This window comes from Vipera ursinii, assembly GCF_947247035.1.
Source record: "Vipera ursinii genome assembly, chromosome: 2".
Classification (NCBI taxonomy): Eukaryota; Metazoa; Chordata; class Lepidosauria; order Squamata; family Viperidae; genus Vipera; species Vipera ursinii.
In genome coordinates, this window is record NC_139513.1 from 221,771,560 (window position 1) to 221,787,737 (window position 16,178).

At 35.0% G+C, this 16,178-nt stretch overlaps 1 protein-coding gene across 2 annotated transcripts in view; it reads left to right on the forward strand.

Annotated features, from left to right (window-relative positions):
- The window catches only part of PTPRD (protein tyrosine phosphatase receptor type D), a gene marked incomplete at its 5' end in the record, with an annotated part of 318,231 nt that overhangs the window by 185,661 nt on the left and 116,392 nt on the right, over window positions 1-16,178 (forward strand). For both annotated transcript variants that reach the window (XM_083352519.1, XM_083352520.1), the window contains 2 exons: window positions 5,375-5,468; window positions 14,020-14,229. In XM_083352519.1, the coding sequence (XP_083208645.1) occupies window positions 5,375-5,468; window positions 14,020-14,229 (304 nt within the window). The remainder of the gene's footprint in view (window positions 1-5,374; window positions 5,469-14,019; window positions 14,230-16,178) is intronic.

Here is a 16,178-nt window from a genome sequence, read left to right on the forward strand (position 1 = left end):
AAGGAAGGAAGGAAGGGAAGGAAGGAAGGAAGGAAGGAAGGAAGGAAGGAAGGAAGGAAGGAAGGAAGGAAGGAAGGAAGGAAGGATCAAAATGAATCAAATCATTATTATGGTCATTGATCAGCATAGATCAGAAGGAAGATTTTTGTGTTGGATAAGAAGAGATTGGTATAAGCCTTTCAGTTTAATCACATACTTTTGGGGACCAAAAGGGAAACTGCTAGAACTACTCCAATATGGATAGAAATTACAATTTATTTCTTTTACCCATATTTGTATGCCTTCGATTGCTTATGTATCTTTTATAGATTTTCTAAGTAGTATAAAGTTATTATTTTCTATAAATACAGTTTCATTTGGATTTTTGTTATAAATTGGACGGATAGAAATCTGTTCTAAAAAGCAGAGTTCAACACTATTAACCCATCACTAATCTCTACTGACAACAGAATTTTCATTTAAATTCCATGAAAATAAATTCTGTCACACACGGACAAAAGATTCTATCCACTGAGAGTTTGTGATTACATCAGGAAAAACAGTACATTCTGATTAAGACACACCATCTGGACATCTTCATCTGCACAACCAGGATGAAAAATTTAAATGCCATACATGCCAATAAAAATTCCCTCTTCAAGAGAGTTGAGCACGATCTTCTAATTCCAGTGTTGCTGATTGTTTGATATATCCAACTCAGCCTAAATAGAGAGTAAAGAAGATAACCATAACAAGAATATGTGAAAACTGTTACTTTGGTAAAAGGGCCTGAAGCATTGTTTTAAAGTCCAGAACATCCAGATTACATCCAGACAACATAAGGAAGCAGGTTGTTGAACTATAAGAAAGAGGAGGATGTATGGCTCAATCAGGCTTGCAATATTGCAAATTTTGGAACATTTTGTTATTATAACCAGTCTCAATAAAAGTAGTTTTAATTCTCCCATGGAGCTCATTTCACGGTCCCGTCTATCTAGTGGAACTGACAGATAACCAGATGTAAGTAGTCCTCGCCTTACAGCCATTTGTTTAGAGAACGTTTGAAGTTACAATGCCATGACCATTTTTCACATTTACGGCTACTGCAGCATCCCCATGATCATATGATCAAAATTTGTGTGCTTGGTAATTGGCATTTCTTTATGACAATTGCACAGTCCCAGGATCATGCAATCATTTTTTGCAACCTACTGATTAAGCAAAGTGGGAAACGAGATTTGCTTAACCAACCGTGTTACTAATTTGTCAACTGCCTTGATCCACTTAACAACTGTGGCAAGAAAGGTCGTAAATAGGTCAAAACTCACTTAACAACTATTTTGCTTAGCAATAGAAATTTTAGGCTCATTTGTGGTTGTAAGTTGAGAACTATCTGTAATTACATTTCAGTTAATCTATGTCAAATTCCAATATTTTTTTAAATAACTTGCTTTTTGGTGGTGATGCAACCCAGCCAGTTTTCTGCCTGTAGTAATGATTTTTTTCACCCTAAAATTCTGTTCTGGATTGTGAAGCAAGCTTCCCTTATGACACCTGAACCTCTAAACAGATTTGCATAAAAATCTGTACATAACCCTGGGCAAATATTTTCCAAACTCTATTGGCAAAGAAACTTATGCCAAAGCATGCTACAGGAAAACTAATGAAACTGTACAATTATATATACATATGTGAATACGTACATATACAGCAGTGATTTGTGCTGACGATCTCTAATTAGATTGCCAACACACCTTAGAAGTAGTATTACATATCAAGTAGATTCTTAACCTATCAGCACAGCAGTCATTCCTAATGTGATCAAAAGTTCATGGAAGACAGAGTGGGGCTTTGGAACATGAATATTATCAATGCCATGTACTGAATCTAGTAGATACAATGATGAATCTCAATTTACGGCATAGGAAGAGCAGTCTTACATTCAGGAAAATTGGTATATAAATTAAAATCTTGTTATACAATTTAACCTGAAAAAATGCTGAATGGGAAGTAAAATTTGGATTGTCTGCTCAGAACTGACCCAATCAAGAATACGGATAGTCGTTGACTTACAAACCACAATTTGGACCAGAATTTCTGTTGCTAAGCATGGCAGTCGCTAAGTCGCACCTGATTTCACGTTTTTGTCATGGTTGTTAAGCAAATCACTGCAGATGTTAAGTGAATCACATGATCCTTAAGCCAATCAAGTATCCCCTCCCCCATTGACATTGCTTGTCTGAAGCCAGGTGGGAAGATTGCAGATGGTGATCTCATCACCTGGAACGCTGCCATCCTTGTAAACACATACAGGTTGCCAAACACCCAAATATCAGTCTTGGACCATCAGGATGTTGTAGTAGCCATAAGTGTGAAGACTGGCCCATAAATCACTTTTTTCAGAGCTGTTGTAACTTTGAATGGTCATTAAATGAATGGTTGTACATTAAGGACTACCTGTAGGTATATCTAATTGAGAGAGCGTATGCGAGAGATTATGATTCCTTGCATTATGAATCACCAAATACTCATTGGCAGCATTAGATACCTGTGTTTCACAATATAACATTTCTTGCCTATATGAAAGTAACTTATTAAAAGTGTTTGGAGTAACACAATATAGTTCAGAAGTGAACATTTAGCTCAGCATGAAAATCATTGCCTATAGCAGCTAACAGCTTCATAGTTTTTTAAAAGGATATGTCTCTCTGTGTGTGTGGTTTGTGTGTCTGTGTGTGTTCTTAACACAGTTTGCCAGTTTGTTCTAAAATGGTAATAAGTTTATTTTCTCCCTTGCTTTAGTTTCTCTAATGTTTTGATTAATAATATATATTAAAAAGATGGACATGAGAATGAGTGCTACTAGTAATTTTACCAGAGGTGTTATTCCATGCAGGACAATTAACAATTTCTGTACAAAAATAGTGTATACATTTGTTTATGCTTGCAGCAAAACCATCATGAATTACTGAGGCATATTTATAGGTAGGGAACTTAAGATGACAGCTCACAATTTGTCCAAGGCAATCCCTGAAACCACGAACAAGGCTAGCTTTTGAATCACAGCTTTCTAAGTCTGAATATAAAAAAGTCCTTGACTTTTGGTCATTTTTATTATTTTTTATGAAGGAACAGGGACAATAACCTGTAGTCACTTAAATAATGCCATTGTCAATTGCATCAATAATAATATAAAAGATTTTATCCAGAGTAATACAGGTATAGTAAGCATCAGATTTATTAATTTATTGATATTTTTGGGCAAAAACAGCAGCAGTGTGTTGCTATATTTTCAATGCATTATTTTTTTTAATTTTTAAGATTCAATTTTCTTATTTAATTTCAAGTGGCTTGGTGCAATCTTACCAGTGCTTAGCAAGAAGTATTAGTCAAGTTAGAAGGCCAAATCCTAGATCCATATTTAAGAGCTGTTTTCCCTAAAGCTGACTTTAGAATAAAGGCAATAAATACAATGTGGATAAAGTGCTCATATTTCTTTTAAAATAAAAGGCTATCGTGATTTCATATGAGAATTTAAATCTTTAGTTAGATTTTTATCTCCTCCCTGTGGAATCCTTAAGGAGAAGGTCCAAGTGATCTAAATGACTTCTTCACTGAAAAGTGGTAACATTTTGCAATCTAACCTGGCTAGATATATGTATTGATTTCACAAATGTGTGGTTCCATTAAGTGATTGCAGCTGTGTTTGAAAACAGATTGTAGAGAATAATTGCCAAGAAAAATAACTTTTCATATGCCTTCTTTAACTGCTGATATGGAGTTTAAAAAAAGAAAGAAAATGATAATGGATATAGAATTCTTTTTAGAAGGAAAAAGCTATTAAAGTGTGTATCAGTGCAAAGCAAGAATGATTTATCCCTTCAAGCTGCTTTTTCAGCAGCATGGCCAAAACCTATTCAGACTCTCTTAGCTTTCCCCCTATAATTTAAAAGTGTATTTCATCTATACTGCATATACCTGATATTGCCCTTTTCATTGACAAAAATACTTCACTATTAGAGAGTGATAAATCATTATTAAAATATAGTGCTTACACTTTTTTCCCTTCATATTAAAGGAAAGAGAGATAATAATTTAAATTGTTGTGAAATTGTGCCATTAGCAGAATACAAAGTCAACCAGAGCTCCTTTTGCAAGGTCTAAGGGTGGAGGAGGATAAGTAGAGTAAGAAATGCACGAGCATTGTCATTTGCTCTATTTACGGTAACTTTCCCAAAATATCTAGAATATTATATTTCATCTTGAGAAAGTATCAAGAAGATACAGAATACTACTCCTATAGTAGCCACCATCCGAAAAACAAAAATAAGTGTAGGCATTCTTTTGAGACTATATTTGGGACTATTGTACACTGTGATATAGTTCTAGCTTTACAGGATTATGCACGAGAATGGGCAGTTTGAAGGGTTAGGAACTTGGGTTGCTATTGAATCAAACTTTTCTTTGCATTGCACAATATTTTTTTTGCCAACCTTTTGAATTTATATGACATTTAAACCATTTTATACCCATAACCCAAAGTTGCCTTGTGGTAAAATGGGCAGAAAACAAATTTAATAATAAATAAAATATTATTCTCTTTAAAAAAAACCTGGATGATAGTAAAGCCTTTTTTTCCAAAATAGATCACAACCAATTCAGTTTTTTTAAAAAACAACAACAACAACAACTAAATAACATATTTTTCCTTATTTGAGCATATCATTAAATATATAAAAAAAATAAGAAACATGACCTGTTTAAACTGATAATCTCAAAACAACCCACTGCAGGACGTAGACTTGTTCATTGAAAGTCCATTCATTATGGATCAAATTATAATGTGTCATTTTAGTGCAGGTTGTAAATAGATGCTTTGCAACTTCCAGTCTGAGGCTCAGAAAGACTGACTGATCTCACATGACTCATCCTTGCCAAAGAAGGACCACAACCTGGATTTCCCTGTTCCTTTAACTAATACCCCAGGAAGCTCTGTGATAAAGTGATAACTTACCAAAATTCTTACCAAAATACTTGATTTCTTCCAAACATCATGTCTCCTCTGAGGAAAAGCCACCCAATTAGCTTCACTTGAATTTTAAGTTTTGCAAGCACTAAATCCTTCAAAATGTAAGCATTAAAAAAGAGTGAAATTATTGCTTTCTACTATGCCAAAATTTATCATTATAGTGTTTCTGTTGTTATTACAAAGCGCTAAACACAATATTGAAACCTAATAGAAGGTTCAATTAGCTGTACATACATATTTGTGTTTAATATTAATTTCTTATAGTAGTGTATTATTATTGCTGTAGAGATAAGTTATTCTATGTAGAAGGTTTCCAATGAATTCCCCTTTTGTAAACCTTACTGTTACATTTTGTTTCATTTGCAGAGGTTACTATATAGTAATTGTACCTTTGATAAAGAAATCAGATGGAAAATTCATGAAACCACGCGAGAACCCAGATGAAATGGAATTAGATGAGGTACCCTTTGTTTATTTTAGCTCTTTTTTCCCAGAGAAACCTTTTCTGATTGAAGCAGTCTTAACGGTTGTGTCCAATTAATGTATTCATGTCAGCAAGTTGACTTTTTTTAATACTTTGTCATTTATATTGGAGTTAGTTTCTGGGAGCAAACAAAAAGCTAATTACGTAAATTAAAATACATTAAGTTGCAATGAGGCACATAAACTGTCTGATCTTTGTTGTCATTAATATTTTATTCCTTGCTGATTGTAAGGCGTAATGTAGAAAATGAAATGACTTGTCAGCAAAAGTATAATCACCATTGATATGAACTCCAATAAAGGTCTGGTTCATTAATGAGGGTATTTGCTAAAGCTGAATCAATTGCTAAATTGCAATTTGCTCTGCAGTTTAACATTTGACCCCTCTCACAGTCTCTTCACCTGTTTCAGCTATGCTGAAATACTTCTAATTAGAAAGTGTATCTATTATTTTTTAAACTCTTGTTCCTTGTACTCCAGATTGAACCTAAACAAAAAAACCCTTCATATTCTCAGAATAAGAGCCAAATAGTAGAGCCAGAAGATGTATTTAGTCAATTTCTATCATCCTTATTGTAAAATAATTAGTCAGTGACATTAGAATTTTCCAGTATTTTGATATTTTGCGATCATTAGATTTTCTTCATTTTTTCTTCTAAATACATCTTACTTTAGAAAGAGAGGAAGAATTTAAAAATACCAGTCTTGTCTAGAGGAGATACTTCTGTAAGGTTGGTATAATATTCACCTATATATTCATTGGACATGGCTACAAAAACTGATTCTTGAAATCATCTATTTTCAAAGAAAGTGTGGAATCATTTATTTTTTATTACATTTTCACATTTTCAAGAATAGAAATATGAACTTATATTTTCATATATTTTTGATATATCCCCTGGGATGGATGTTCTGATGGTTTTTTCTTATGATAAAATTTGTTAATTGGATATGGTTACATATAAGATAACTGGATAACTTTCATAATAATATTTGTATTGATAAAATAGAGAATTTTTTCCTAGTAAGCTTTGCAGTATCAGTTTTGGAATGTCTGGAAGTAAAGGTTTATGAACTTTTAACTACTTTTTTTATACTTGGTATCCAGTATCCAAAGTATTCAAATAAGGACATCTATGCAGCGTTTTGTTGAATTGTGTACAAGGCTGATCAGAAACAGTGTTATTATCCATTTGGCAGAAATTCATTACTTTGCATAGTTAAGAAGGCTGCCTGCACTTAAACTAGTATTCTTAGGTACTTGAAAAATAAATTTGTTAAGTCTTAGATGCAATTGTCATACAAATGTGATTTTATTCTCCATTATGCAAAGGGTAGTAAAACAGATTCAAACAGTATTACCTTCGTTGATATTGGTTTCTCTTCAGGTTTTCTCAAAATGTTTCTCAATTGTTTATTGATTTTACTCATAAATTGAAGTGTTTTGTATATCTAATCAACAAAGTTAACCTACCTAGATATCAAAGGTTATATAATATGATACTATAGAGCAGGCATGTCAAACTTGCAACGTCACGTGATGTTGCACAACGTATTTGAACGGTTTTGCCATTCTGGGAATGGGGTGGGTGCAACTTCTGGATGACGCATCCGGCCCACTGGCCGGCAGTTTGACACCCCTGCTACAGAGGTATGAGGGTTTTTTTAAAGTTACAAATCATGATGCATAATTTTATACATTTAAATTCATTCACTCATTCATTACATTAGTTGCTGCTTAACTTCAAATTGACTCTATATACTTTACAGCATAAAATAATTAACAATAATTAAAAAACCTCCCACTAAAATGTATCCCATACCCAGCAAAGAGCTCCAGGCACAGCCTGGGAGAAGAACCAGGTTTTTAAGGCCCTCCAGAATGCCATTTCACCCAGATTTCAGGGGAAACCTAATTCTGGAAGGCAGGCACTGTGACAGCAAAAGCATGTTTCCAGCGTCCTGATGGCACCACATAATCAAACAAACTTAGGGTGCACCAATCCTGCCATACTGACTGGCTAAGAAGACACTACAGTCCTTCAAGTCACCAGGGCTGATTCTGTGTAGGATTATAACAAGTCACGACAGGGTTTATAGGTCATAACTAACAGCTTGAATCACACCTGGAAGCAAACTGGTAACCAGTGGAGGACACAAAACAGGTACCTACTGAGACATGTCCATCACTAACCGTACCATTGCATTCTGACTACTTGAAGTTTTCAAAGGCTCTTTAAATCCCTTGTAGAATATGTTGTAATAATTGTACTATGAGGTGACTAGGGCTCTCTGAAGGGTACAAATGACACATTAGATTAAGCTATATATGGTCTTCCTGTCTACAGCTGCCACCTGCTCATTAAACAAGGGCTATGGATCCAGGGAAATTCTCAAATTGTCCTCTTGAGAGGGAAAGTGTTACCCCATCCAAAGTCAGAGCTAGAAGACCTTCAGATCTAGGTTTTGCTAATATCCCCAGCCATTTTGTGACAGAACGTCAGACGCCTCACTTGGCCAGCCTGGAGTCAAAAAATATAATTGTGTAGGAGGAAGAGCAAGCAGAGCTGAAATGGGTGGAGTTAAGCGAGTCATCAGCTTCTAGTCCTGTGTATAGGTTTTACATGCGTATAATGAGATATTTGGGGAAACAAATTCCATTGACCAATATACCGGTCGTAACAGATTACAATGTGATACTTCAAGGGCGTTGAATTGCTGTATAATTAAGTTCTTTGTATTTATGGTACTGTTATTCAGAACAAAATTATTTTTATAATTGTTTGTTTTGTGATGTGCTAAATAGTATAATACTTTGACAAAGAATATTAATTCATAAATGTTTTTAGTTTATCAAAATATAAAATACAGAGAAATAGAGAAAAAATGAAAGTAATGGGAAAAGGGGAAGAGGGAAAGGGAAAGAGGAAAAAGGGTAGAATAAAGGGGGAAAGAAAAAGAAAAGCATTGACCTCCGACTCCTTTTGGTGCAGTAGAATAAGGTAAAACATACAATAAGATAATAACATACAATCTCAACTAATTCAGAAATGTTTAGTAAGGATAGGATCTTCCCCATATTTTTCCAGGTATAATTCACAATAGAAGACAACATTTTATGGAACTACTAAAAAGCCAATCTTTTAAGAGGAATCTTCTATTTTGGATTACTTTCTTACAAGAGAGCAGCTGATAGGGTAATACTATGGGAATGGCATTCTTCTACCAAGAAGAATGCTATAGTCAATGCTGGAATTCCAGGTGTCCAGTGGTGATCAATTCAAACTCAACGCTAAAGTCATTGAAAACCTATTTTCTGCATGGAGTTTTGCACTGATCTGGTCCCAGATGCACTGGCAGATGTTACTCTTTTTTCATATCATTTGTGGCTTTGGGAAAGAGAGGACAATAAAACACAGTGCCAGCAGCAGCTAGTCTGGTGCAGATGGACAAAGTATTATTGAAAATATACCTAAATGTTTTCTATTACTTTTTATTTCCAATTTTCTAGCCATTCTTTTTCTTATAAAAATGAAAAAAAAATAATGACCAGAAAATTGGAAACAAAGGTAATATTATGGGGAAAAAATAGAAAATGTTTAAGTATATTTTCAGTAATTCTTTGCCAACATACAGTAATATTTTCATTTAAATAGTAGCAGTAATTACCAAAAGTAAAACCTTTCAGCGGTTCAGAGGTTATTCAATTCAAAATTAATTATCCCAGTTAACAGGTTCCAAACAGAAAACATTTGTTCACATTAAAAAGGATCTTGTTGAATATAACTTCTGAATAAAAACATAAGACTGGAAGTAAAATTCACTTTGTCTCCATTTTTGTGTGGATATACGTCTCCAAACTATATCCAATCTCAGAATTTTATAACTATCCTAACTGAAAAATCCTACATCTTTTAGGAAAACATATATTGCTTTTTTATATTGCTTATGAAATGTCTTTATTACAGTCTATGACCATCATTACAATAAAAAATACAGTAGACAGAGAAATAGTTTAACACAGCAATTTGTTATTGGGGTTGGGGAAAAAATAATACGCCAACATTTCTAATTAAAGTTTTGTGAAGTAGATGTTTTGACCACCTGAAATGAGAGTATGAGGTTAGCATTCCTTAAAAAAATCATAAACATAAACTTTATCTATATGTCCTTCGTATTTGGAAATGATTGAGATGATCAGAGCATGTCTTGGGGCAACATAGAAAGGACACCACATAAGGTCATAGGCAAGAGTTTCTACAAGGGCCATTTCTGTAAATAATAAGTCTCATGAAGTCTTCCAACCAGCAGAGATGATGGCGGTCCATTTATATTTGCGTTAAATTGTACAGATACTCCTCAATACAGGGCTTGTGACAATTTGGCATATATCGCTAATCAAAGAGTGGGTATTGTAGGAAAGCTTCTGTATGTATGAAAAGATATTTGAAATTGTGTGCATTTTGGGACAAATTTTCAAATTTATATATTGTAGTAACACAGTGAAATTAAAATAGCAGGGAAAATAGGAAGCCAACAGAATTTTGAATTGCCTCCCTGCTGGAGCAAGAGATTATGACATTGATACTCATTAACACTTGTAACTGAGTCTTTTCTTAAAAGTGAGGCTGAAAACTGGCAAAAAAAACATCATAAATTGTAGTTCATGACTGCAGAACGTTGCAGCCAGCCATAAAGTTCTGCCAGCTTCTAAGCACTCAAAATGCAGTCATATATGACCACAGAGAGTGGCAGCTGTCAAAACTCTGGAACCGGGCCATGAGTAAGTCTGTCATAACTTTAAATGTTTGCCAAGCAACTGGTCATTAAGTGAGGATTAAAGCCATTTTACAAGCCATTGGTGTAAGTCATGTTTATACATTGTTTCCCAAGTTCTCAATAAAACTTTGCCATAGCTTTAATCTAGAATCTCCAATTCTAGCTGGCTTCTCCAATTTGTCGAGGTTACAACACTCACAACGTCTTAACTGATGTATTGGACAATATTGGCATAAGACAAAATTATACTTAATACTAAAAGAGCCAGTTATTGAATTAATATTTGACAATTCAGTCTTAATTTTTAAATATATTATTGATCAGGCTATTCTTGGCACTGTACATTCATGCTGTTCATATGAAATCTGCAAATACCGCAGCAAGCCACATCAGTTAGGGCTAGGTTTCATTTGAAACAAAACAGCAAATTGTCCTACTAGCTTCAGCTTATTGAAAGTCTGCTAAAATCAGCTGTCTTTGCTTTCAAGCAGTTGCCTTTAGAATTGTGATGTAAGACTGAAGTGGAAAAATTAGAAGTGGCAGGACTACTTTAGGAGAGCTTTTGGAATAATGTATTTATAAAGAGATGGGAGTACCAGAACATCTTATTTGTCTCTTGAGAAACCTATATGCGGGCCAAGAAGCAACAGTGAGAAATGGACACGGAACCACTGATTGGTTCCAAATTGGGAAAGGAGTCTGGCAAGGCTGTATACTGTCGCCTTGCCTATTTAACTTATATGCAGAGCACATCATGAGAAAGGCAGGGCTAGATGAATCAAAAGTTGGAATTAAGATTGCTGGAAGAAATATCAACAACCTAAGATAGGCAGATGATACCACTCTAATGGCAGAAAGTGAAGAGGAACTGAAGAGTCTCTTGTTGCGAGTGAAGAAGGAGAGTGCAAAAGTTGGATTGAAACTAAACATTAAGAAAACCAAGATCATGGCAGCCGGCCCTCTCAATTCCTGACAAATAGATGGGGAAGAAATGGAGGTAGTGACAGATTTTATTTTCCTGGGCTCCAAGATCACTGCAGATGGGGACTGTAGTCAAGAAATTAAAAGACGCTTGCTCCTAGGGAGGAAAGCCATGGCAAATCTAGACAGCACACTAAAAAGCAGAGACATCACCCTGTCAACAAAAGTGCGTATAGTCAAGGCTATGGTCTTCCCAGTTGCAATGTATGGCAGTGAAAGTTGGACCATAAGAAAGGCTGAGCGCAAAAGAATTGAGGCCTTTGAACTCTGGTGCTGGAGAAGACTCCTGCGAGTCCCTTGGACTGCAAGGCGATCAAACCGGTCAGTCCTAGAGGAGATCAACCCTGACTGCTCTTTAGAAGGCCAGATCCTGAAGCTAAAACTCAAATACTTTGGCCACCTAATGAGGAGGAAGGACTCACTGGAGAAGAGCCTAATGCTGGGAAAGATTGAGGGCAATAGAAGAAGGGGACGACAGAGAATGAGGTGGCTGGATGGAGTCACTGAAGCAGTAGGCGTGAGCTTAAATGGACTCCAGAAGATGGTGGAGGACAGGAAAGCCTGGAGGAACATTGTCCATAGGGTCGCGATGGGTCGGACACGACTTCGCAACTAACAACAACAACAAAAGAGACTGGATCAGTAACATCTGATGGAAATGCTTTAAAGTATTGCAGACTGTTGCTCTGTTTGTATTCCTAGACCTTGAAAGGTTCTTCCAGTTCTGAAGCCTTGCAGTCTAAGCAATCTTGTTGTTTCTGCTGCTCATTTCATCATTAATTAATTAATTAATTAATTAATCCCATTTATATCCCGCCCTTCTCCGAAGACTCAGGGCGGCTTACAATCTAAGAAGCACAAATCAATGTGCTTAGCAATAGCCTTCATTCTATGTATAGGCCTGCTTATTAGGGCTTTCCCCCCCCACGGCATTTTTTTTTTACAAAGTCAGCTTATTGCCCCCAACAATCTGGGTCCTCATTTTACCTACCTCGGAAGGATGGAAGGCTGAGTCAACCTTGAGCCTGGTGGGATGCGAACCTGCACTAATTGCAGGCAGCTGGTGTTACTTAGGGAGGCATTAGCCCACTTATCTTATTTTATGTATAAGATTTTAATATTTTGGTTTTGTTCAATTTATATTATTGATCATATCATAGAAAATAAGATAAAATAATGCAATGTGTTGGGATATTAAAAAAAACTATCCAATGAAATGATTATGTAAGACTTGGCAAATGATCCCAATCTGATCTAGATAGGAAGCTCTCAGCTGAATGGCTTTTATAACCAAATGTCACAGCCCTTACTTGAAGGAAGATAGTTTATGGGTGGGTCTCAACAGACTATCCTGTCAATTAGTGACTTTAAATGTTGTGCTCTGTGTTGAAGCAAGCAGTTGGCATTCTAAGAAGCTATTTTGATTATATTTTCTTTTTATTTTAAAAAAATAAATAAAAATAATATTTTTTTACGTTTAATGTTTTTAAAAATCATTAACTGCTTGAAAACAATATGTACTTTTAGTCAGCAATCTGTGTTCGGAGCCAGGTTTCGCTTTCTGAACTCAGAAAGCTATAAGAAGTGGTGTCATACAGGTAGTCCTCAACTTATAACCACAACTGAGCCAAAAATTTCTGGTGTTAAGTGAGACATTTGTTAAGTAGGTTTTGCTCCATTTTATAACTTTTCTTGCCACAATTGTTAAGTGAATCACTGCAACTGATAAATCAGTAACCTGGTTGTTAAATGAATCTGGCTTCCCCACTGATTTGCTGGTCAGAAGATGATCACATGACCGTGGGACAATGGACTGTCATAAATATGAGTCAGTCGCCAAACATCCGAATTTTAATCACATGATCATGGGGATTCTGCAAAGGTCATAACTAGGAAAAATGGTCATAAATCACATTTTTCAGTGCCGTTGTAACTTTGAACGATCACTGAATGAACTGTTGTATGTCGAGAACTACCTGTAACGATAATTCTGCAACCATCTCATTCTTTTTCTATATTCTCAGGTGTATTAATATTTTAGCCTATTCTCTGCTTTTGCATACAGTGAAAGAGACTTTATTAAATAAACAGAGCGACATCTACTTCCAGAGACCATGTTCTATCACTACTGTTTGTCAATCTTCATTTTTTCCCTGTGATAAATTTGGGAGTGTTACGCCAGTGCTGTTGTAACTGTGATTTACTACTGTTCAGAAAATTCACAATGAATTAATGCTTAGAATGGACAGAATAATATTTTATTAATGTTTTGCCCCAATTCTTTTAACAAGAACCATTAATGTGATGAAAGGAATATAATGCTATGTGGCCTATTATTTAAGAGAATTAAATCACATATTCATCAAATATATCAATCATTCAGCTTTTCTGAAAAACTGCTTCATAGTTTGTTACTAGAAGGGATCATAATGTTCAGTATTAAAACCTGTTTTGATTCTTATCTGCTGTGGCTTTTTAAGAAGGTATGATATTCATTTAGATTTCTATATTTATATTTATTTAAAAAAATATCCTATTGATTGCAGTGAGGCATAGTCCTAGGTAAATGTGCATAGGATTACAACAGAATTATAAATCAGATTATGGTTTAGAAAACCATATTTCTTAAAACAGATTATGATTTACAAAATCCATGGTTCTTAAAACTAGATTAATATTTTTTATCATCCTGTGGTGTTAGTTTAATTTTATTTATAGTTATCTTTCCATTTATTTGCTTCTCTTTTTTTTTCTTTTATCCCCTAAAGCTACTGAAAGAGATAGCACGAAAACGCAGAAGCATTCGTTTGGGGAGAGAAGCAGATTTAAAGCCATATATTGCAGCACACTTTGATGTTCTTCCTACTGAGTTCACCCTGGGGGATAAGAAGCAGTATGGTGGCTTTGAGAACAAGCAGCTCCAAAATGGCCAAGAATATGTTGTCTTTATTTTAGCTGTGTTGGAACACTCAGAATCAGTAAGTTGGCTGCAGGTTTGATTCCCACCCCCCCTAAATGTAGTATTTAAAGACTCTATCTTATCTCCACACAGCTCATACTTTGTCCGTGTTACATGTTTTGGATGACCTATGTTTTAAGAATACTTTCTATCTGCATTTTAAACAATCTGGATTTATTTATTTATTTTATCTAATTTAGATGGTAATACATCTTATACAAGGGGAATCTTAAACCAACCATTTAAAGCAAATACTAGGGCAATTCAGAAATAAACCTCTGTTTGATTTATCAATGACAGACACTCGCAGATACAGAACTTTTATTATACACATTAGAAAACTACAATATTACATTACTTTTCAACATAATCACTATTCAAATTGTGGCACTTATCATAACGTCTTACAGAGTTTGAAATTCCTTAGTAGTAGTCGCTTGGCATCAAATCTGGGCTATAGGGGAGGTGAACAAAAACATCCCAACGGAACTGCTTCAAAAGTTCTTGGTTGCATCTAGCAGTGTGCAGGCAAGCATTATTGTGAACCAACACCACACTAGAAGTCATCATGCCCCGACGCTTGTTATAGATGGCTGGCCTGAGTTTTCATAATGTTGCACAGTAGACTTCTGAATTGATGGTCAACCCATGCTACATGAACTTCTCTAGCAGTACTCCTTTGGCATCTTCACATTTGATGGGATTTTCTATGGCACCACTTCCGGTGTGGTGTTGGTCCACAATAATGCTTGCCTGCACACCACTAGATGCACCCGAGAACATTTGAAGCAATTCCGTTGGGATGTTTTTGATCACCCTTCCATAGCCCAGATTTGGTGCCAAGCGACTACTACTAAGAAATTTCAAACCTTGTAAGACGTTATGACAAGTGCCTCAGTCTGAATGATGAGTATGTAGAAAAGTAATGTCATGTTGCAGTTTTCTAATGTGTATGATAAAAGTTCTGTATCTGCGAATGTCTGTCATTGATAACCAAACAGGTTTATTTCCAAATTGCCCTCATATAATCACTTGAAACAAATATCAACATAAGTAAAACCAAAATTGGAGTTAATTAAGATGTCATATATGGTGCAACCAATATATGGGTTCTCTACTGTTGGGAACCCCAGGCCTGATTGGAAAAAATACATTTTCAGGACTTTCTAGAAAGCCATAAGGGTTAGGACTAATCTCACCACTTGGGTCAACACACAATGGAGCAGCAAAGTGTGAACAAGTCTACTCTCTGCTTCTGCCTCTATTTAACTTTTCATATTGATATGCCATCATCAGACCATGATATGTGCATTTATTCTAGCTATATGATATGTCATTCACATGTACATATATAGTTTATCTCCAAATTGAAGGGGTATTATACATAGTAATGACTGACCACAACATATATTAAAGACATTAGCATAGAACGTAATGATATGTTTAAATCTTAAGTATTTCCATTTCCCAAAGTAAACAGTTGGTATCCTCATTTTAATCATTATAGTATATCTTCTGCTTTCCTTCTTGAAATATCTGATAATTACTGAGGCATGAATTTTTACATCTAATCATTTCTCTTTCCTGTCTCAAAACATATTGTCCAGACAATGTTGTGCTTTAGGAAACATTTTTGGAAAACAGCAATTAATCAAGAAATGCAAAGCTGACTTCTTTAATTACAGTATTTTGCTACTGATCAGCAGTGAAATGTAACAGAATTAGAAAATATTGTAAGAAAAAGTAGAATTCCTTAAGTGATTCAAATAAATAATTGTACTGTTGTGCAATTCATCTGTTTCATATGTTACACGCTTGAATTATTTTAACTTTAATATATTTTTAAGAAATAAAAAAGGAAGGGAAAGAGGCTTTTGGGAAAGAAGAGCAGCCAATATTAACATTTCAATGTACAGGTTACATGTTTGTTTGTTTTTCAAATTGGTTGTTAATCTGTCACATGTATTT